Below are 23,790 nucleotides of genomic sequence, written 5' to 3' on the forward strand. Positions count from 1 at the left end.
TTCAGATGTAGTGCTTTATAAGTTCAGAGAAAAAGCTTTAAATGCAAATAGCTGTAGATAATTCTTAACTTCTTAGTTCTGTGATAAATCCATTCACTGGGATTCATGCCTTTATATAAAATGTCCATAAGTGGATTTTTTCAGAAGTATGCAAATCCCTTTATATAGGAAATCCTATGTACAGATCAACTATTTGACTAGACTTTGTATATAGACTATATTTCACATCTATTCCTTTTTCTATTCTCATCCACAGAAGGGAAAAGACAAAGAGTTTTACCTGCTCGCCACAATATTTGATGAAAATAAAAGCTATCTCTTAGATGAAAATATCAGAACATTCACTACAGAGCCTGAAAATGTGGATAAAGAGGATCCAGACTTCCAAGAGTCTAACGAGATGCACTGTAAGGGAACATTCAGTTTATAAGACAAATGTATTAAGAGTTGTTTAATTTCATTGAGCCTAAAGGATTATGGATTGTTTAAGAGAGACAAACATTTTCCCCCCAGAGTTTTGGCTACTATGTTTCATGTTTCTTTTAAAGTTAATTTCCCCACAAAAATATTAACTATTAAAATGATTATGTTAAATTCAATTTACTAAATATTTAACAATACCTTTTTGGTGCACTATATTGTTTAGCTATTACTAGATGTGAGACAGAAAATTCATGTATTTTTCTACTGCCAAATTAGTGGTATAGGTGGGTGGAGTGTTTATTGAGTTGGTTAGTTAGTTGATTGGTTGGTTGGTTGGTTGGTTGGTTTTTGAAGACTGCAGGTATAGGGGGAAAGGACTGGTCTAGAATCTAGAGACGTAGACTCTGATCTTAACTGCTCTCAATATTAGCTTAATGACACTGGACAAATAATCGCCTCTTTGGCATTAGTTGCCTTAAGTCTAAAAGAAGGGGTTTAACTCAATCTTGAGATTCTTACATGAATGAGCTGCTTTATGATTAGTCCTTCACTGAGTTTTAAGAGATGGCAAGTTACAATAAGTTAAATATTCTTTTCTTTGTCACAAATGTCTTGTAGCCATAAATGGATATATGTACGGAAATCTGCCTGGACTGGATATGTGCTTAGGAGACAACATTTCATGGCATGTTCTTAGTGTGGGATCAGAAAAAGACTTACATGGAATATATTTTTCAGGAAATACCTTCACTTCCTTAGGATCAAGGGATGACACCATCCCTCTGTTTCCCCACATTTCCCAGACACTTTCTATGACACCAGATTCCTTAGGTAAGTAGTGGATATTCTCTTTCAGACAGAAACATGTCCAAATTTTGAAAAACGGTGTCTTTACATGCAGTGAATATTGTTTGTACAGAAAAAAATGAACGTATACAAATGCTTAAAAAACCTTTCCCCTGCTCCATTTAATTTATAGGAGCAGTAGTATATCATTTTCCAGGACATAAAAATAGACTTCACCCCTCTCAGTTTTCTCTTCTTGGGCGCCAGACTCCTCACTCCTCAAAATCAACCCACACTCCTCAAAAGCAATGAAGATGCCTTGAAGAATTTGAACTTGTTTTCATTCTATTCTATTCTCCATTTCTTACTCTTCTGTGCATTTGTTTCCCAGGCCTCCCTTCTGTTCCTGTCTTCTCTCTGCCTTTGCTCTGTAGGGAAATGTTCTCACTTCAGTGAGGTTGATTGTTGATGGCAAAAAAAAAATTTTTTTTAATAATATTTTTTTTTGTTTATTTTTGAGACAGAGAGACAGAGCATGAACGGGGGAGGGTCAGAGAAAGGGAGACACAGAATCTGAAGCAGGCTCCAGGCTCTGAGCTGTCAGCACAGAGGCCAACGCGGGGCTCAAACTCACAGACTGCAAGATCATGACCTGAGCCGAAGTCGGATGCTCAACCTACTGAGCCACCCAGGCGCCCCCAAAATTTTTTAAAAGTCACCCCATATCAGAAAGTTGTTAGGGGTGTCAGGGCCGACCCTTGATCATCCTATAGAATAATGCTAATTTCACTCTTGAGCTCCCCCCTGCCCCTCTCTGCCTCACCCTGGATTCTCATTCCTCTTTACACTGTTCTGCCTTCTTCTTTAATCCATAGCTCTTATCAGCTTCCAACTCCATCAAGGTTACCTGCTGTGTTTATTGCTTACCACCCTCCCAGCAAAATAAGCCCTAAGGACAAGGATTTTTAACTGTTTTGTTCATTGATGTTTAGAACTATGCCTGGCATCAAGATAAATAAGTATCTGTGAAATTAATGGAAAACAAATAAGTGGTCTGTTTTACTATATTATGTTTGGGGGTCTATATCCCATCTCTGTGAAGATGACTTCACAGAGAAATCTGAACGCAGAGCTTTACCCACTCATTTCTTACTTGCCTCTAGGAACTTTTAATGTGGTTTGCATGACAACAGAGCACTATCTAGGAGGCATGAAACATAAATACCACGTGAGGCAGTGTTCGGAGGCAAACCCTGATCAAACACAGTATGAGGAAGAGAAAACCATTTATATCGCAGCCAAGGAAACTGAGTGGGATTATTCTCCCAGCAGGAAGTGGGAGAAACAACTGCAGCATTTACAAGGAGAGAAGTATGGCCCTAACCCGGAAGGGTTCATTCTGGAGTCCCCCAACCTTACTTTTTCTGTCTCACACATGTGCGTGTGTGTGCATGCATTGTGTGTTTGTCTGGTGTGCCTTGTGCGTATGGCGTGCATGTGTGCGACAGGTGTGTGTGCGTGGTATGTGTGAGGCATGCATGTGCTTAGGATGTGTTCCACTGCAAATAACTTCACAGACTATCCGTGTGTCATTCCTCCAATTATAAGTGGCTTCAAGTCCTCCTAAATATCTGCATCACTTACTTCTTTCTGTGCTCTGTTTCTTCCTGTCTTTCTTTTCACTTCTTGCTTCCAATCTTCCTCAGGCGTGTTACCATCCAATCTCACCACATTGAGGTGTCATAAACGTAACTTCAACTACATTTAACCTTTGGCAGATTTTCTTTTTGTCTTCATTTGTTTCTGTCAATCTCTCTTCTTTTGGGAACCTCAAACTGAAGACTCTCATTTTGTGTGTGTGTGTGTGTGTGTGTGTGTGTGTGTGTATGTAAAATTTGATTTCTTTCTCTGACTTTCACTTACACTATTTATTCATTTATCAAAACTAAAATTTCATCCTGAAAATATGTTTTGAAGTACAGAGTGAATAACCAACAACCTTACCAGAGTTAATTTTTTTTTTAAAGAGAATTACTTTCCATGATAAAGTAGCCTCTAGACATTAATCAGTTGTGCTAGTTCAATAAGGAGTCCTTCCACATGAGAATTTGTCTAATTTAATGGTTCAATTAACTAGCTTTGTGTGTTTTTTGTTTTTGTTTCTATTTCCATAAAGCAAAACAAACATATATTTGGATAAAATATATCTTGGGTCCAAATACAAGAAAGTCATATACCGTCAGTATGATGATATCACATTTACGAATCAAACAAAAAGAAGTGAAGATGAAAAACATCTGGATATACTAGGTATTGACACATAAGATTTGTCTTCAGGTTTTTCTTCTTGTCTTCAGCCACTAGAGACTGTTGCAAATGTGAGGATATTGTCAACCTCCACCTTTACAGAGGAAAGTACCTATAATTCAAACTCTAATTTGTTGATAGGCAGTTTTTTAATCAAGCAAATTGATTCAAGTTCTGTTTCACAGAAAATGAAGAGACCCATAGAAAATTAATGTGGTCAGTTTCAGATTACCTAACTTCTTGCCCTGAGAACCCAAGAATTCTAGAGAGACCTTATAAGTAGCATTAGGGATCATTTCACTGATACTAAACTGAAGCCCAGAAGCCCTACAATAGTGAGGAAGGGACTTCTTTGTTTAAGTGTTTAACTTAAACACTTAAAGTGTTAATATTTAGTTTCATCTTCTGTCCAAGAGTGAGGAAAATTACAGCCCTTTCTTCTACCCTTGACAGGTAAGCTAAGGAAATTATAAGTCATCCCAATGCATGTACATGTAATATCTCCCAAAGTCACACAGCATTTCCAGAGGTCACATGATGTTTTCATATGTCCAAAGACATTTCCATATGTTGCATAGTACTTCCAAAAGTCACATGACATTTCCATATGCCCAAATTTTATTTGGGTCTTGATATCTGTGTGACTGTCTATTGGAGGCTATTTTCTGGTGTGGGACCCTGAGAAGATGGATTTACATGCAATTATAGAAACTATTACTCTTCTTGGCTCCTCATTGGCCTCATGAACCTCCCTCTTTGTGACCCCAAGAAAGAGGTCTATGCTATCCAGTTCCTACTGCTATTGGGTGGGCTCCTATCTTTAGTAATAGCAGGTTGTTAGTTTTCACTAGGATTCTGGCTGAGTGCATCAAGATAAATAACATAATGTGACCCTCTAGATTCCATTATTATTTATACAAAAAAGGAAAAAACTTTATGGAAAAGAGAAAACAAGCATAGTGTTTGAGAAAGTGGGATGGCCATGGGGACAAAGAAAGGATGTCCCTAGGTGCCATCTAGTGTCCACCAGGTATCTTCAGGGCTCTGATTTCAGTAATTATAGCACAAGTTTGAAGAGAATTCTTACCACTTAGTTCATCTCAAAACCAGAATTTTTAGTCACTGATATAATCTGCTCTAAATAGAAAGATTTAAAAGAAATTTTCTACCTCCAGTTCTTGACCTGGATGGAAGGGTGAGAGTACAGTGAAGGGATCTTCAGTCTGTGAGAAAAGAAATCACCCTTGGTCAATAAAAAGGCCTTCCAGCTCCTCCTAATTCTCCACTAAAGGGGGAAAGAATAAAAGGTTTCAATGATAAGGTTGGTCAAGAAAGAATGTAAAAGATTTCACTTCTAAATTGTGTGTTTTTGTAGGCATTAACTGATGCTCACCAAAATAAGTTTTCTAGAGACTTAAATTTTCCAGGCAAAAACATGTTTCATAAATCAGCAATGATCTGTTTGTTGAAAGTGTGTTTTATTTGGCTGCGTGTTAAGGAAAAGGGATAAAAATAAGTCACTGTATAAATACTTAAGGGGACAGATGACTCATAATTTAAAATAAATAACAATTTATTGTAACATTATAACATTTTCCTTTTTATATTCCCTAGGTCCTATAATATTTCTCACTCCTGGTCAGAAACTCCGAATTATCTTTAAAAATGAAGCCTCAAGACCATATTCAATTCATGCTCATGGAGTGAAAACAAACTATTCCACTGTTGTTCCAACACAGCCAGGTAACTGCTTTGGGAGAAAAAACAGTTTCAAAGCTTTTATGCAGGACTATATGGTAATGTTCTTTCTTAAATACTGGTGTAGTTCTAGGTGAGAGAGACCAGTGAACTAGTAACAAGATTCTAAAGGAGTTTAGGAGCAAGTTCCTTTCACAAGTCTTGAGTTGGCTTCCAGGATGGGTGCCATGGGCAAAACTCCCCAGTTTATACAATTCTGTCCTAGAACCACCTTCCTTCCCAGCTCTCCACCAGTCTAGCTGCCAGGTATTCTCATCCTATGCTCCACCTCTCCAATTCAATTGCTAAAGTAGGAGTTGAATATAAGATGTAGTGTGTGAAGGAGGGGGCAAGGGAGAGAATTGAACCACTAAGAGGAAGTAATGAACCTCATGTGCTAACGTTTCTAAGGCATCATCACTATACAGCATGCCATTCCATATGCCTCATACAAAAACAAATGCTTTTTAATATAAATGCCCAAGGAGCAGACTCTGAAATGAAAATTTGTGTGCAGATAGTGCTCTTGGGATCAAAGGCAATGGAGAGAAAGAGAAGGAAACAGAATTGGGTAGGGGGAGAGGTTAGGCAGAGATGCAGCCTCAACAGAAATTACAGCCAACTGAGAAGTTCTGAAGATAGGGTGGCATTCAGCTGTCCTGAGGTAGGGTGAGAAAACTGGGCCTTTCTGTCCCTGCATCTGTCATTGCATGCAAGGTTGGGTGAGGTGACTCTCTTCCCCCAAGGCTATCCTGAAGGGGGTAGACAGCCTGTGGAGCAAACGTTCCTTCATTCTTAAAGGGGATCTGAGTGGGGCATCTGGAGTGGCTACCATATTTGCCCACCAAAACAAGTAGTTCTGGGAATTGAAGGTATCACCTAAAGAGCCAAATTCAGAAAGGGAAGATATGTGGGACAGAGGGATGAAAGACAGATTTTGATGGCGGGTGGAATATTCCCATTTGATTTTAAAAAAGAGATGATCCCATAGTGGTGTCAACATGAATCTCCTATTAAGGGAGTTCGCAAGTCAGCACTCTTCTCATTAGTCAGAGAAGGATCACATTACCTACTTTCCACAAACATTTATGAGTACCTGCTGTGCCCAGGCACTGTGTGGTGCTTTGGAAAGGGAGTGTTGGTACTAAGTAGATTGATTGTTAACAATTTGGAAGCAGGGAGGCTAGGGATAGGAGTGGACGTGCTTGGGAAAATTAATTTAAGCCTCTGGGAAGTGGCAGATGCAAGATCATTCAACAAGGGGCAGGGGTGGGAAGAGAGGTCCAAAAGAACTTTGCTGAAATAGGCAAGAATATAGGATTCAGAGTCAGTAGGGCTAATGCAAATGCTTTGGGAGCAGGGAAGAGCCACATTTGATCTATAAATTGGAAGGTTCAGAGCTGGAATTCAGAACAAGTCCGTCACATTTCAAACCCCGAGTTATCTTCACTATGGTAAATATTTGCAGAATGAATGAGTTAGATATTTAATGACTGCTATTTTTCAATGACAAAATCACTATCAGGTTTTGCTTCAGTAACCCTGAGACTGTAATGGCTAGCAGTGATGGTTACATCAACTTCACCCTGTGGCCCAAGTAATGCAACACCAATGGCTTTGTTTTGCGTCATCTTGTCTAATCCCTAAATTCCCATTTTATGTGCATGAGAAAACAGAAGCTCAGAAAGTGTAAACACATTGGCTAAGACCAAAAAGAACAGTAGATCCAGGAGTAGAAAACTAGGACTACACTGCCTAATATTTGTATAGCTTTAGGGTTTGCTCATTATCTGGGTTCCCATAAAAACATATGCTTTAAAAGATTCTGTTTATATACACCGTATTTGTCTGTTTTAGGAGAGATCCAAACATACATTTGGCAGATTCCTGAAAGAGCTGGTCCTGCCTCAGAAGACTTTGAGTGCATACCTTGGTTTTACTATTCAACTGTGGATGTGGTTAAGGTAAACTTTAAATCAGGACGTGCTTTTCCTCCTATCTCCTCTTAGAAATTATAATGGAAGAAAGAAGGAATTTGTTTGTGTTAAAAAAAAATCTTAGTTCTATGTAATCTTTCTTTTTAAGTAACCTAAATGCTGCTCAGCTTTTATTCTACATAAGTTTGCATTTTTCACGAGCAAAATCATTGCATTATGATTACTTAGATTCGTGATACTTTCCGAAATGCCACTGTGAGTTGAAAATATAATAATATCCTCCTCTTTGCTTCATTGGCTAGGATTTGGATTGCAGAAAACAAAGTATGGAATTTAAAATTCTCTGATTTAATGAGAAATAGACACATACACATGTATATTTTTTTAAATTTTTTTTTCAACATTTATTTATTTTTGGGACAGAGAGAGACAGAGCATGAACAGGGGAGGGGCAGAGAGAGAGGGAGACACAGAATCGGAAACAGGCTCCAGGCTCCGAGCCATCAGCCCAGAGCCCGACGCGGGGCTCGAACTCCCGGACCGCGAGATCCTGACCTGGCTGAAGTCGGACGCTTAACCGACTGCGCCACCCAGGCGCCCCATTTTTTTAAAACCATCAACTCTGGAGTTCAGTTTATTTGCATTTAACAACAACAACAAAAGTTTCCTCTCCAAACTTTTAGTTATTTTGGCCCTCTCTCTGCCTAGCACAAGAATCTACGCAGACATTCAACCCAAAACCAAAATGAGTATAAACAAACCAAGGCTCCCAGCTGAAAGCGGCTGTGGGGGCAGAGGCATCACAGGAGAAAGGATCCAGGACCTTTATACTGCCAACCGACTCCAATGCCAAGAAATTCTAATTAAAATCAAAGCTCTGGGTTTTGTTTTTGTGTTGTTTTTTTTTTTTTAATTAAAATTTCAAAAATAGAGCTAAATCCACTGAGGAATGTGTCTGAAATCCCTTTTAGGAATTAGCTATTCTCTTTAGACTTCAACTCGAATGAGTGGGATGACAATTTTTCCTTAATCAAGGATTTAACATGTCAAGCATTTTACTCTTTACTCTCAGGCTTAGAATCCTAATAACTAAAAACTCAGCATCTGACCTCACTAGAACTAACCTTTGATTCTACTCGTTTCACTGGTTGGGGGAAATTTTTAGTTCTGGGCACAGTTAATAATCTTGCTTTCCCTCTTCAGGATCTTAACAGTGGACTGGTAGGTCCTTTGATAGTATGTCGCAAAAACGCCAATGCCACCTTAGTTCACCGTGTTCTCCACTTCATGATTTTTGACGAGAACAGATCCTGGTACTTTGAAGAAAACATCAATACCTATTCTTCAGAACCAAACGAAGTAGACAGGAATGATGAAACTTTTAACCTCAGCAACCAAATGCACGGTAATGTCCACTCACTGACTCATCATCTGTGGTCCATAGGTTGTTTTCCACAAAGGAACAAATGAAGGTTCACATTTGTCAAACTCAGCACCTCAGAGAAGATAGTCACGTAGAGCTGTTGTGCAGATCATGTGGACCAGGGGTTGGCAAACTATTTTTCAGAAATGGCCAGATAGTAAAGAATTTAAGCTTGGAAACTGTACAGTCTCTACCATAAGCTATTTTCTACTCTGCCATGGAGCACAGAGTTACCCGTAGACAGGATGTCAATAAATGGATGTGGCTATGAGCCAACAAAACTTCATTTATGGACACTGAAATTTGTATTTCATATAATTTTCCCATGTCAGGAAATATTCTTTTTTGTTTTTGTTTTCAACCATTTAGAACTTTAAACCTATTACTCATGGGCCATAGAAAAACAGGCAGTGAGTGGGCTGGATCTGGCCTAAGGGCTGTAGACTTAACAGCGTGGTAAATTCCAGTGCCTCTGGAGCCATGTGGGCGGGTGAGGTAAAACCAAGAATACCAGTTATAATTTCTGAAGGGCTTTACTACCCACATTTCTAAGTATTTTACTGGGATGAACACAGGTAGAGGTGGGGCTTGAGGCACACTGGAGAGCACATGGCCCCACCTGATTTTCCCACCAGGCAGAACTTTCAAACACCCCACGCTTGTCAACCAAAATTCTTCTATAGTTTGGTTATGATTAGGCATGTCCAGTTTATGTCTTCCCTCCCATCTAGAATCATAGTAATGAGACAATTATTCAAATAAAAAGCACATACACAATCTCAATCACAGTCATACTCAGACTTCTGGTCCCAGTCCTTCCAACTGAGGAAACTAGGGGGTACGACTAGATAAGGGATCTTCAAGTAAGGCAAACCCAAATGTGATCTTTTTCAATTTCTTCATCCCCCCGACCCCAAACATATATAGAAAATTTAAAATCAACTCAAGGACTGCATCCTTGTTACCCATAATCATTTAATAAGCCTCATAGAGGGCTTGGAGTTCCCTACTGAGTGCTAAGGAGATACAAAGGCCCATAAGATGAGGCATCTTCTCTCAAGTTGTTCACAGCACACAGGCAGCAGACTTGTGCATTGTTACAATGCAAGGCTGACCTTGGGGGGATGCTGAAACAGAAATATAAACACAGTGCTGTGTTTTAAATTCCAATTTGGAAGAAAGGCTTCATGAAAGGGAGGGGACTTTCTAGTTGAGTATTTAAAGATGCACGGGAGTCTGTTGAGTAGAAAGGCAGGGGAATGACATTCCATGTAGATGGAAGAATAGGAACTAAGAAAGAAAGAAAAGAGAAAGCCAACAGGATTGTGCAAGACCTTGAATAGCCTGTTAAGAATTTAGACTCCATCTAAACTGAGGTTTCTCAAGCTTGCCAGTATTCGTATTTTCAGTCTGATAACTATTGGAGGTGGCTCTCCTGTGTATCGTGAGATGTTTAGCAACATCCATACCCTCTGCCCCTGGGAAGCCAGTAACACCTTCCCACAAGTTGTGCAACACAAAATGTCCCCAGGCATTACCAAATGTTCCCTGCAGGACAAAATCCTCTTAAGAACCACTGTGCTAAAGGCAGCAAGGGCACTGAGTGAGGGAACAATAGAAATAGTTGTGTACCACAGGGACAGCTCTGGCAGTCAGCTAGGAGTGTGTGTTCCAGGTATAGTCCATGGAATAGCAGCATCAGCATCACTTGGGAGCTTGTTAGAAATGCAGAATTTCAAGCTAAACAGACCTAGTAAATCATAATCTGAATTTTAACAAGATAGGCCAGGCCACATACACATTAAAGTCTGAGAAGCACTGTCTAAAGCAGAGTCTCCTAGTTGTTTCTAGAATATCCCTCCATCAGCTAAAAGAATTAGAACCCAACCTCCATAGATATATGGTTATAAATTATATATTTGTACCTCTGTATTAATGCATTTTTGGCATTTCAAAAGATGAACACAAAATAGAAGGGTAAAAAAGGAGGATATATTTATAAAACACATATAACTAAATTAATATTTTCTTCCTATTACCCTTTGGAAACCACACCTATAGAGGATTAGACAGAGGGAAAGATGAAAGGCCTGGACCTCAGTCAATGGACATTCTAGTCATACCAGTGACAGATCACAAAAGTCTGACTTGGAGCAGTTAAAGAGGAACACACTCAATTTCAAAGCATCTTGTGATCATCTTAAATACACTTTAAATATGTAGACATCTTTAAGTATCCATCAATTCAAGTATTCTTAGTTGTGAAATATTCTAGTTCAACCTAATTATGTTAAAGCAAAGTCAATGCCTCATTTCTTCAGGCAAGGAAAACTCTAGAGTTAGACTTATCCATGAATGGATGGCTTGGTCACATTTAACAGCTTCCTTAGGCTGACTTTAAAATCCTCATGGCCTCTGAAAACATCCGTGATACTTCTATGAGGTGTTTTTAAAAGAAGCCTACATTATTTAAAACCTTTGTTGAATATAATAAATTGTGTCCCTCCACAGCAATTAATGGAAGAATGTATGGAAACAACCAAGGTCTGACGTTCCATGTTGGGGATGAAGTGAATTGGTATCTGATTGGCATGGGGAGTGAATTTGACCTGCACACAGTTCACTTTCATGGCCACAGCTTTGAATACACGGTAAGAATCCTGGACAGCTTCGTTTAATTATTGTGGTGTCTGGTAAAGTAGTCATTGGGGCAGCATGGCAGGATAACAGGACTAGAAAGGAAATGACTAAGCCAGAACTGAAATTCAATATCTACAATCTATACTATATCAGGTGCATGTAAATAATTATACATTCAGCTCTTTGTGCCCTACGAACACTCAATAAATGCTTGTGAATGCATGACGTGCCTTTATTACTCTAATCTGGTGTCACTTGTTAGGTAAATAAGACTTCTATAATCACCTTTAGTTTCACCCTTTATATCCCAACTTTTTTTTTCAAACCCTCAGTAACATAAAAGAAAAACACTTTGTTTTTTTTTTTTTTCTGAAATTTATTGACAAATTGGTTTCCATACAACACCCAGTGCTCATCCCAAAAGGTGCCCTCCTCAATACCCATCACCCACCCTCTCCTCCCTCCCACCCCCCATCAACCCTCAGTTTGTTCTCAGTTTTTAACAGTCTCTTATGCTTTGGCTCTCTCCCATTCTAACCTCTTTTTTTTTTTTTCCTTCCCCTCCCCCATGGGTTCCTGTTAAGTTTCTCAGGATCCACATAAGAGTGAAACCATATGGTATCTGTCTTTCTCTGTATGGCTTATTTCACTTAGCATCACACTCTCCAGTTCCATCCACGTTGCTACAAAAGGCCATATTTCATTTTTTCTCATTGCCATGTAATATTCCATTGTGTATATAAACCACAATTTCTTTATCCATTCATCAGTTGATGGACATTTAGGCTCTTTCCATAATTTGGCTATTGTTGAGAGTGCTGCTATGAACATTGGGGTACAAGTGGCCCTATGCATCAGTGCTCCTGTATCCCTTGGATAAATTCCTAGCAGTGCTATTGCTGGGTCATAGGGTAGGTCTATTTTTAATTTTCTGAGGAACCTCCACACTGCTTTCCAGAGCGGCTGCACCAATTTGCATTCCCACCAACAGTGCAAGAGGGTTCCTGTTTCTCCACATCCTCTCCAGCATCTATAGTCTCCTGATTTGTTCATTTTGGCCACTCTGACTGGCGTGAGGTGATACCTGAGTGTGGTTTTGATTTGTATTTCCCTGATAAGGAGCGACGCTGAACATCTTTTCATGTGCCTGTTGGCCATCCGGATGTCTTCTTTAGAGAGTGTCTATTCATGTTTTCTGCCCATTTCTTCACTGGGTTATTTGTTTTTTGGGTGTGGAGTTTGGTGAGCTCTTTATAGATTTTGGATACTAGCCCTTTGTCCGATATGTCATTTGTGAATATCTTTTCCCATTCCGTTGGTTGCCTTTTAGTTTTGTTGGTTGTTTCCTTTGCTGTGCAGAAGCTTTTTATCTTCATAAGGTCCCAGTAATTCACTTTTGCTTTTAATTCCCTTGCCTTTGGGGATGTGTCGAGTAAGAGATTGCTACGGCTGAGGTCAGAGAGGTCTTTTCCTGCTTTCTCCTCTAAGGTTTTGATGGTTTCCTGTCTCACATTTAGGTCCTTTATCCATTTTGAGTTTATTTTTGTGAATGGTGTGAGAAAGTGGTCTAGTTTCAACCTTCTGCATGTTGCTGTCCAGTTCTCCCAGCACCATTTGTTAAAGAGGCTGTCTTTTTTCCATTGGATGTTCTTTCCTGCTTTGTCAAAGATGAGTTGGCCATACGTTTGTGGGTCTAGTTCTGGGGTTTCTATTCTATTCCATTGGTCTATGTGTCTGTTTTTGTGCCAATACCATGCTGTCTTGATGATGACAGCTTTGTAGTAGAGGCTAAAGTCTGGGATTGTGATGCCTCCTGCTTTGGTCTTCTTCTTCAAAATTCCTTTGGCTATTCGGGGCCTTTTGTGGTTCCATATGAATTTTAGGATTGCTTGTTCTAGTTTTGAGAAGAATGCTGGTGCAATTTTGATTGGGATTGCATTGAATGTGTAGATAGCTTTGGGTAGTATTGACATTTTGACAATATTTATTTTTCCAATCCATGAGCAGGGAATGTCTTTCCATTTCTTTAAATCTTCTTCAATTTCCTTCAGAAGCTTTCTATAGTTTTCAGCATACAGATCCTTTACATCTTTGGTTAGATTTATTCCTAGGTATTTTATGCTTCTTGGTGCAATTGTGAATGGGATCAGTTTCTTTATTTGTCTTTCTGTTGCTTCATTGTTAGTGTATAAGAATGCAACTGATTTCTGTACATTGATTTTGTATCCTGCAACTTTGCTGAATTCCTGTATCAGTTCTAGCAGACTTTTGGTGGAGTCTATCGGATTTTCCATGTATAATATCATGTCATCTGCAAAAAGCGAAAGCTTGACTTCATCTTTGCCAATTTTGATGCCTTTGATTTCCTTTTGTTGTCTGATTGCTGATGCTAGAACTTCCAGCACTATGTTAAACAGCAGCGGTGAGAGTGGGCATCCTTGTCGTGTTCCTGATCTCAGGGAAAAAGCTTTCAGTTTTTCCCCGTTGAGGATGATGTTAGCTGTGGGCTTTTCATAAATGGCTTTTATGATCTTTAAGTATGTTCCTTCTATCCCGACTTTCTCAAGGGTTTTTATTAAGAAAGGGTGCTGGATTTTGTCGAAGGCCTTTTCTGCATCGATTGACAGGATCATATGGTTCTTCTCTTTTTTTTTGTTAATGTGATGTATCACGTTGATTGATTTGTGAATGTTGAACCAGCCCTGCATCCCAGGAATGAATCCCACTTGATCATGGTGAATAATTCTTTTTATATGCCGTTGAATTCGATTTGCTAGTATCTTATTGAGAATTTTTGCATCCATATTCATCAGGGATATTGGCCTGTAGTTCTCTTTTTTTACTGGGTCTCTGTCTGGTTTAGGAATCAAAGTAATACTGGCTTCATAGAATGAGTCTGGAAGTTTTCCTTCCCTTTCTATTTCTTGGAATAGCTTGAGAAGGATAGGTATTATCTCTGCTTTAAACGTCTGGTAGAACTCCCCTGGGAAGCCATCTGGTCCTGGACTCTTATTTGTTGGGAGATTTTTGATAACCGATTCAATTTCTTTGCTGGTTATGGGTCTGTTCAAGCTTTCTATTTCCTCCTGATTGAGTTTTGGAAGAGTGTGGGTGTTCAGGAATTTGTCCATTTCTTCCAGGTTGTCCAATTTGTTGGCATATAAGTTTTCATAGTATTCCCTGATAATTGTTTGTATCTCTGAGGGATTGGTTGTAATCATTCCATTTTCATTCATGATTTTATCTATTTGGGTCATCTCCCTTTTCTTTTTGAGAAGCCTGGCTAGAGGTTTGTCAATTTTGTTTATTTTTTCAAAAAACCAACTCTTGGTTTCGTTGATCTGCTCTACAGTTTTTTTAGTTTCTATATTGTTTATTTCTGCTCTGATCTTTATTATTTCTCTTCTTCTGCTGGGCTTAGGCTGCCTTTGCTGTTCTGCTTCTAGTTCCTTTAGGTGTGCTGTTAGATTTTGTATTTGGGATTTTTCTTGTTTCTTGAGATAGGCCTGGATTGCAATGTATTTTCCTCTCAGGACTGCCTTTGCTGCGTCCCAAAGCGTTTGGATTGTTGTATTTTCATTTTCGTTTGTTTCCATATATTTTTTAATTTCTTCTCTAATTGCCTGGTTGACCCACTCATTCGTTAGTAGGGTGTTCTTTAACCTCCATGCTTTTGGAGGTTTTCCAGACTTTTTTCTGTGGTTGATTTCAAGCTTCATAGCATTGTGGTCTGAAAGTAAGCATGGTATAATTTCAATTCTTGTAAACTGATGAAGGGCTGTTTTGTGACCCAGTATATGATCTATCTTGGAGAATGTTCCATGTGCACTCGAGAAGAAAGTATATTCTGTTGCTTTGGGATGCAGAGTTCTAAATATATCTGTCAAGTCCATCTGATCCAATGTCTCATTCAGGGCCCTTGTTTCTTTATTGACCGTGTGTCTAGATGATCTATCCATTTCTGTAAGTGGTGTATTAAAGTCCCCTGCAATTACCACATTCTTATCAATAAGGTTGCTTATGTTTATGAGTAATTGTTTTATATATTTGGGGGCTCCGGTATTCGGTGCATAGACATTTATAATTGTTAGCTCTTCCTGATGGATAGACCCTGTAACTATTATATAATGTCCTTCTTCATCTCTTGTTACAGCCTTTAATTTAAAGTCTAGTTTGTCTGATATAAGTATGGCTACTCCAGCTTTCTTTTGGCTTCCAGTCGCATGATAAATAGTTCTCCATCCCCTCACTCTCAATCTAAAGGTGTCCTCAGGTCTAAAATGAGTCTCTTGTAGACAGCAAATAGATGGGTCTTGTTTTTTTATCCATTCTGATACCCTATGTCTTTTGGTTGGCGCATTTAATCCATTTACATTCAGTGTTATTATAGAAAGATACGGGTTTAGAGTCATTGTGATGTCTGTATGTTTTATGCTTATAGTGATGTCTCTGGGACTTTGTCTCACAGGGTCCCCCTTAGGATCTCTTGTAGGGCTGGTTTAGTGGTGACAAATTCCTTCAGTTTTTGTTTGTTTGGGAAGACCTTTATCTCTCCTTCTATTCTAAATGACAGACTTGCTGGATAAAGGATTCTTGGCTGCATATTTTTTCTGTCTAGCACCCTGAAAATCTCGTGCCAATTCTTTCTGGCCTGCCAAGTTTCAAAAGAGAGATCAGTCACGAGTCTTATAGGTCTCCCTTTATATGTGAGGGCACGTTTACCCCTTGCTGCTTTCAGAATTTTCTCTTTATCCTTGTATTTTGCCAGTTTCACTATGATATGTCGTGCAGAAGATCGATTCAAGTTACGTCTGAAGGGAGTTCTCTGTGCCTCTTGGATTTCAATGCCTTTTTCCTTCCCCAGTTCAGGGAAGTTCTCAGCTATGATTTCTTCAAGTACCCCTTCAGCACCTTTCCCTCTCTCTTCCTCCTCTGGGATACCAATTATGCGTATATTATTTCTTTTTAGTGTATCACTTAATTCTCTAATTTTCCCCTCATACTCCTGGATTTTTTTATCTCTCTTTTTCTCAGCTTCCTCTTTTTCCATAACTTTATCTTCTAGTTCACCTATTCTCTCCTCTGCCTCTTCAAGCCGAGCTGTGGTGGTTTCCATTTTGTTATGCATTTCGTTTAAAGCGTTTTTCAGCTCCTCGTGACTGTTCCTTAGTCCCTTGATCTCTGTAGCAAGAGATTCTCTGCTGTCCTGTATACTGTTTTCAAGCCCAGCGATTAATTTTATGACTATTATTCTAAATTCACTTTCTGTTATATTATTTAAATCCTTTTTGATCAGCTCATTAGCTGTTGTTATTTCCTGGAGATTCTTCTGAGGGGAGTTCTTCCGCTTGGTCATTTTGGATAGTCCCTGGCGTGGTGAGGACCTGCAGGGCACTTCCCCTGTGCTGTGGTGTATACCTGGAGTTGGTGGGCGGGGCCGCAGTCAGACCTGATGTCTGCCCCCAGCCCACCGCTGGGGCCACAGTCAGACTGGTGTGTGCCTTCTCTTCCCCTCTCCTAGGGGCGGGATTCACTGTGGGGTGGTGTGGCTCCTCTGGGCTACTTGCACCCTGCCAGGCTTGTGATGCTGGGGATCTGGCGTATTAGCTGGGGTGGGTAGGCAAGGTGCTCGGGGGCAGGAGGGGCAGGCTTAGATCGCTTCTCCTTAGGTGATCCACTTCAGGAGGGGCCCTGTGGCAGCGGGAGGGAGTCAGATCCGCTGCCGGAGGTTTGGCTCCGCCGAAGCGCAGAGTTGGGTGTTTGCGCGGAGCGAGCAAGTTCCCTGGCAGGAACCGGTTCCCTTTGGGATTTCGGCTGGGGGATGGGCGGGGGAAATGGCGCTGGCGAGCGCCTTTGTTCCCCACCAAACTGAGCTCTGTTGTCAGGGGGCTCAGCAGCTCTCCCTCCCTTTGTCCTCCAGCCTTCCCGCTTTCAGAGCAGAGCTGTTAATTTATGACCTCCCAGACGGTAAGTCGCGCTTGCTGTCGGAACACAGTCCGCCCGGCCCCTCCGCTTTTGCCAGCCCGACTCGGGGGCTCTGCTTGGCCGGCGAGCCGCCCCTCCGCCCCGGCTCCCTCCCGCCAGTCCGTGGAGCGCGCACCGCCTCGCCGCCCTTCCTACCCTCTTCCGTGGGCCTCTCGTCTGCGTTTGGCTCCGGCGACTCTGTTCTGCTAATCCTCTGGCGGTTTTCTGGGTTATTTAGGCAGGTGTAGATGGAATCTAAGTGATCAGCAGGACCTGTGGTGAGCCCAGCCTCCTCCTAAGCCGCCATCTTGCCGCCGAGCCTGATTAACACTCAAAGAAAAACACTTTGAACACTCATACACATCTTATCACATTTTCTCTCTCTCTCTCTTAGTTTTCTGAACCAAACTTCAGAGCTTGCTTCAGATTCTGTCTCCCTCTCTCTTCCCCTCCCTCACTCACACTCTGTCTTTCCCTCTTTCTCTCTCAAAAATAAACATTAAAAAATAAAAGTGTCACCTTCCTCTTATAATTAATAAGTAATGTGTGAAGTGATTTTTTTTTTACATATTTTATTCTCCAACTATATTTCACCTTGTAGCTTTAAGAAGGATTCATTGGGGCGCCTGGGTGGCGCAGTCGGTTAAGCGTCCGACTTCAGCCAGGTCACGATCTCACGGCCCGTGAGTTTGAGCCCCGCGTCAGGCTCTGGGCTGATGGCTCGGAACCTGGAGCCTGTTTCCGATTCTGTGTCTCCCTCTCTCTCTGCCCTTCCCCTGTTCATGCTCTGTCTCTCTCTGTCCCAAAAATAAATAAATGTTGGAAAAAAAAATTTTTTAAAAAAAAAAAAAGAAGGATTCATTGATGATTCTTGCTGGAATCAAATTTTACAGTGGGAGTTACAAATGGTAACTTTGATTACCATCTAATCAAACATCTATCATTCCTTCACTAAGGTAAATTGCAAACATCACGACTCTTCACCCCTAAATACTAAAGCCATATGCATCCTAATACTAAGGAGAATCTCTGCCCCACCACAATAACACTATCACGTTAATTCAGTAATATAAGCTAACATATGGTCCATTCAAATATCCCCAATAGTCCCCAATATGCTCTTTATAACTTTTTTTTTTTAAACCAGGATCTAATTATTTATACATAGCATTTGGTTGTCATTGTCTTATCTTTCCTAAAAGAAGAGTCCTTTATTTTTTTTTCTCAATTCTTCATGCCATTTCATTTTTGGAGGGTCCAGGCTAGTTTTATAAAATGTCCCATATTCTAGGTCTGATGGTTTCCTCATAATTGGATCCATGTTAAACATTCTTGACATGGACACTGCATATGTGATATTATGTGCTTCCCAGGCATCACATCAGGAGGTGCATGATGTCAATAGGTGTTGACACTGACGAGGCTTTTTTGATAACTTTATTATGGTGATGCCTACCCTTTCTCTCCATTTTAAAAGTATTATCTTGGGGCATGGGTATCTCCGTTGGTTAAGCATCTGAACTCAGCTCAGGTCATGATCTCACAGTTCATGGGTTTGAGCCCTGCATCAGGCTCTGTGCTGACAGCTCAGGGCCTGGAGTCTGCTTCCGGTTCTCTGTCTCCCTCTCTCTCTTACCCTCCCTCACTCACACTCTGTCTTTCTCTATTTCTCTCTCAAAAATAAACATTAAAAAATAAGAGTATCACCTTCCTCTTGTAATTAATAAGTAATCTGTGAAGTGAATTTTTTCCACATATTTTATTCTCCAACTGTATTTCACCTTGTAGCTTTAAGAAGGATTCATTGATGATTCTTGCTGGAATCGAATTTTACAGTGGGAGTTACAAATGGTAACTACGTCTATCATTCCTTTGGCAAATGTGGAATTAGGTGATAATTGACTTTATGGTAACTTGTTTTTTTATAATTATCTCCATCTTTTTCTACTTTATGTAGTCTTAGTCTCTTTATATCTGTCAGAATTGCTTTCTCCCACCCCACAAGTCATCCTCTTTACAATTATTTCTTTACTGACCACTTTTGCCTGGCCATTTCTCTCATTTATTACATTTTGAGTTTTACCCTTCCCCTTTGCAGTGTCCAACTCAGTGTCATGTATTTGCTTAGGGAGAATTTTCTTTAGCTCTTCATCCTTATCTCTTAGATAAATATTAATGCACAATTGAGGGCTAATTATGCATTTGACACCAGAAACATTTAGTCTAGCCACTTGGCATAACACAGTCCATTTTTTGGCATCGATAAAAATTTCAGATAAAGCTTTCCTGGATTCCAGATGTGTATTATGTTTGTGGTTTCTTTATCGCTCAGGGCCTGTTAGACTAATTGAACGAATGCGCTTGACTTGATTTGCACAAAGCTTTATTGGTGTGCTGCTTTCTTTTCTGTCCTTTAATGAACAAATGTATTCCTCTCGAACCTATTTGTTTTGGCTTTAAAGCTATTTTTTTTTTTTATTCTGGGGGATTCTATATGACAAAGTAGGCAGAATAATATAATGAATTCCTTTACCCACCACCCAGGCTCAACAATCATGACCTTCCTGTACTTCCATCTACATTCCCCGTATTTTTGAAGGAAAAGCCTAGGTATTAGGGTTGTTATTCATAACTGTTTATATTAGACACTTTAAAAATTAGAACAAAAGAGAGAGATTTAGGCTCTGGTTATAGTTTTGGGTTTTTTTTACAGTACATTTGATGTTCAGTTCAGATCAGTTCAGTTCAGCAAATGCCTCTGACATTTCTAGAACCATGCCGAGTGTTGTGTGGATAAGAGGAAATCAAAGAGTTAGCTTTCAGGGGCTAGCTCTACACAAATGATCGTACCATAAGGCATCAAATTAAGTGCAATTTATGGTAACATTCCTCTAATGATAATTAAAGCTAACCTTTATTAAGTGCTTCTTATGTGCCAAATACTGTGCTTAGTTCTTTGCATGGATTGCTCATCCAACCTTCAGAGATAGGGACTATTTTGTCACCATTTTATAAGGGAATGAAATGAAGGATTAGCAAGGTAAAGAACTTTCCTATAAACAATAAGTGGTAGAAGTGGGACTTGAACCCCCATCTCTCACTCCAGAGTCCCTCACTCTTTTAAGTTTATTTATTATTTATTTTGAGAAAGGGCATGTGCACAGGAGAGGGGCAAAGTGGGGGGGTGGGGGGGTGGGCGCGACAGAGAATCCCAAGCTGTGCTGTCAGCACAGAGCCCAGCCCCATGCTTGATCCAACAACTGTGAGCTCGTGACCTGAGCTTTGAAATCAAGAGCCGATGCTTAACCGACTGAGCTACCCAGGTGCCCCTAGAGTCCCTTATCCACACACTTCACAAAACTGCTCTTTTCAGAACAATTCTATTAAACCGAAGAAACAAAATGAACAAAGAAAAAAAAACAAACAAACAAAAATGAGACTCTTAAACACAGAGAACAACTGGTGTTTGCCAGAGGGGAAATGGTTGGGAGGATAAGGGAAATCAAGGAGATTGAGACTACACGATGAGCACTGAGAAATGTAGAGAATTGTGGAATCACTGTATTGTACACCTCAAACTAATATAACACCCTACGTTAATTATACTTGAGTTAAAAAAAAAAGAGACTAATCCTATTACCTAATCCTATTAAAAGAGTAATAATACCACAAAGCTTAGTACCAGCTGCTGTCAGCTCTAGCCATTCACCCTAAACCTATCACAGATGATCACATGTAGCCTTCCCCTCCCTGGAGGTGGAATTTAGTTATTCCAGCATTAATGCAGCCTCTGAGCTTTACTCCCTGGAACTCCTGGGTATAGCAAAGCAGCCCTCTGGGGTTACTCACTTGGTCTTGGAACAGCCAGTCAGTCACCTGTTTCCTAAGAATATGGTCTCCCTTGGTGCCAGGGCTCCAGGTACATAGTGCACACTTCCTGGTGCCTAGGACATTGTCCAGTCTTAGTTAAAATTGGTTCATATCGTTCTCTGCATTTTCTAACATCTTAGAAATGTATCCATGTGACCCATATTGTCACCATAGATGCCAAATTAATCTTGTTAAATAACAATGGCTCAGGCCCCCACTTTGCAGCCAGGGGGAAACAGCTTTGCCTCCTTCCTCTCTATTCTCCAATATCTCCAGGGACTTTTGAGAGCCTAAGTTTCTAGTCACCTCCCACTCTCACTCCCTGCTTCCATTCGTCTCCCTTGCCTCTCGCCTCCCTCCTGTGGCTGGTATTTTCTCATCTCTGTGCAGCTCCAGAGTGGGACACATCTCCATTTCCTCTGACTCCCCTTAACAACCACAAAAACTAGGCCATTATGGGTCATAGACTCTTGGTGAAAGTTTAGAGATAGATGAATTCTTTTTTTCCCCAATACTCCACAATAAAACATTTACCATGTGACATCAGACACCCCTGTCTTCAGTCATCCCTCTGCTATGCATCATCGAGAAATACTGGCCCTGCAGCTCTTTCTCTCACCCTCAGTACTTCTTTCCCCACACTCTTCCTCTCCAGACTTGCTTGACATCTGTTCTCTCCTCAAATTATTCCAGACTCCATCTTGAACTGCATTCTTCAACATGCCCCCATCCTTCAAATACCTCTCATTGCATTGTAGACAGCACTTCATCTCCTTCCTAGGCTCTTCCAAATCCATCCTAATCCAGCCAGGCCAGGCCCCAGGGCTTTATCTTTCAAAATCAAAGTAGCTCGCAGAGGAGGTGGTCTCCTAAACATCCGGTTCTCTGCTTAGGAGAAAAAAGAGCCCCTAAGTCTCTTAGTCTTCAGCCCCTGGCCCCAGAAAGCAGATGAGCTTCTCTCCTTCCTGTAGCCCTGAGGTTTCCTGATTAGCTACACCTCAAGGAATGATCATCATGTCACTAATGTCCTTAGTTAGAAATATTTCTGTGAAAACTTTTGGTATTTGTAAGACCAGATGTTGTCTGAAATCTAAAGCATTCTTCTGCAGGAAATGCTGACAAGGTATCTGACACTGATAATGACACGAGGTCCCTTCAGACTGAGATATTTCTCTGTGGCCTGTCCCTGAAATGTTCTCAGACTTGCTTTTCCTCTAAACCCTCAATTGTACTCAGAGGAGAAATGAAATGTCACCTAATGCTTTCCAATTGTCATCTAACAAAGTATATTAGAATTGATCAAATGTGTAAGTGACTAATCTCTTTTATAAGTTATTTAATGGTGTTTTGTCTCCTTATTGAGGATGCGGGACTGTATCGCTCTGATGTTTATGACCTTCCTCCTGGAGTATATCAGACTGTAAAAATGTATCCAAGAGATGTTGGCACCTGGTTATTTCATTGCCATGTTAGTGTTCACATTGAGGCTGGAATGGAAAGCACTTACACTGTAATCAGATGAAAAGGTAAGCCAACTTAATTTGAAGCGATCATATTTAAATAAATTCTATGTTTATATAAGGATATCTTATCCGTTGAACATTTACATGATGTGAAATGCTACTCATTCATTCAAAGGTTACTGTTTTCAGATGACCAAGAAATTCTGGTTTTATCCTCTTCTCAAATTTAGATAACTGTTTCTGATCTGATTAAAGATACTCTGGAGTTAAATATACTATTTCCAGATTCATGTAATATATACATAAGGATTTGAACACACACAATGTATAGAAAATTAAACACAAGTGACTATTGAGCTTATAAAGATATGTAACTTTGCTAATAATATCACTTAAAATTGCATTTAACAACAGTAAGATACATTTTTCGAATAAGAAAGTTATTGATATTAGGCTACCTATACGTATATAGCCTATACTTTGGTGTAAATGTGAAGGCTTTTGACAGCTCCCGAAAAATCTAAATAATGATTATATATTATTTCATATTCCAGTAATACTTTATTTCTTCTCATTCCCATCTTCCCCTTTCTCCAACACATTTTCCTAGCAACTTAAGGATGAAAATATTATCTTTGTTTCTGATTTTTCATCAGCTCCTTGGTTACTTAGGCCATTACCCATTGGTCTCTTGATAGAATGATTGTAATATTTCAATGCAGTTACTTCTTAGAACATTATGAAACATTCTTTTCCACAGCATAAATATCCTTCTGATATGAAGATAAGTCCATGAGCAGACCTACAGTGGCTGAAGAAGAAACACCAGGGATGAAGGAATCTAGAAGGGCCTGATTGAAGACTTTCATGGCAATCTACTAGGGAAACTGGCTGGAAATAAACTTTTTTGGCCAACTTTGTGAGCTGCTTCCTCTTTCTTTCTTTTTTTTTTAATTTTTATTTAATTTATTTTTTTTAACTTACATCTAAGTTAGTTAGCATATAGTGCAACAATGATTTCAGGAGTAGATTACTTAATGCCCCTTACCCATTTAGCCCATCCCCCTTCCCAAACCCCTCCAGTAACCCTCTGTTTGTTCTCCATATTTATGAGTCTCTTCTGTTTTGTCCCCCTCCCTGTTTTTATATTATTTTTGCTTCCCTTCCCTTATGTTCATCTGTTTGTATCTTAAAGTCCTCATATGAGTGAAGTCATATGATACTTGTCTTTCTCTGACTA

At 39.9% G+C, this 23,790-nt stretch overlaps 1 protein-coding gene across 1 annotated transcript in view; it reads left to right on the forward strand.

Annotated features, from left to right (window-relative positions):
• The window catches only part of LOC122491870 (ceruloplasmin-like), a 35,818-nt gene extending 12,348 nt beyond the window's left edge, over nucleotides 1-23,470 (forward strand). The window contains exons 10-19 of the mRNA XM_043595161.1: nucleotides 257-407; nucleotides 1,042-1,254; nucleotides 2,373-2,580; nucleotides 3,386-3,519; nucleotides 5,131-5,259; nucleotides 7,111-7,217; nucleotides 8,394-8,595; nucleotides 11,125-11,264; nucleotides 22,451-22,613; nucleotides 23,311-23,470. Coding sequence (XP_043451096.1) covers nucleotides 257-407; nucleotides 1,042-1,254; nucleotides 2,373-2,580; nucleotides 3,386-3,519; nucleotides 5,131-5,259; nucleotides 7,111-7,217; nucleotides 8,394-8,595; nucleotides 11,125-11,264; nucleotides 22,451-22,609 — 1,443 coding nt within the window. The 3' untranslated portion in view covers nucleotides 22,610-22,613; nucleotides 23,311-23,470. The remainder of the gene's footprint in view (nucleotides 1-256; nucleotides 408-1,041; nucleotides 1,255-2,372; nucleotides 2,581-3,385; nucleotides 3,520-5,130; nucleotides 5,260-7,110; nucleotides 7,218-8,393; nucleotides 8,596-11,124; nucleotides 11,265-22,450; nucleotides 22,614-23,310) is intronic.
• The last annotated feature ends 320 nt before the right edge of the window (nucleotides 23,471-23,790 follow it).

The sequence above is a fragment of the Prionailurus bengalensis genome, chromosome C2 (assembly GCF_016509475.1).
Source record: "Prionailurus bengalensis isolate Pbe53 chromosome C2, Fcat_Pben_1.1_paternal_pri, whole genome shotgun sequence".
In the NCBI taxonomy this organism is placed as follows: domain Eukaryota; kingdom Metazoa; phylum Chordata; class Mammalia; order Carnivora; family Felidae; genus Prionailurus; species Prionailurus bengalensis.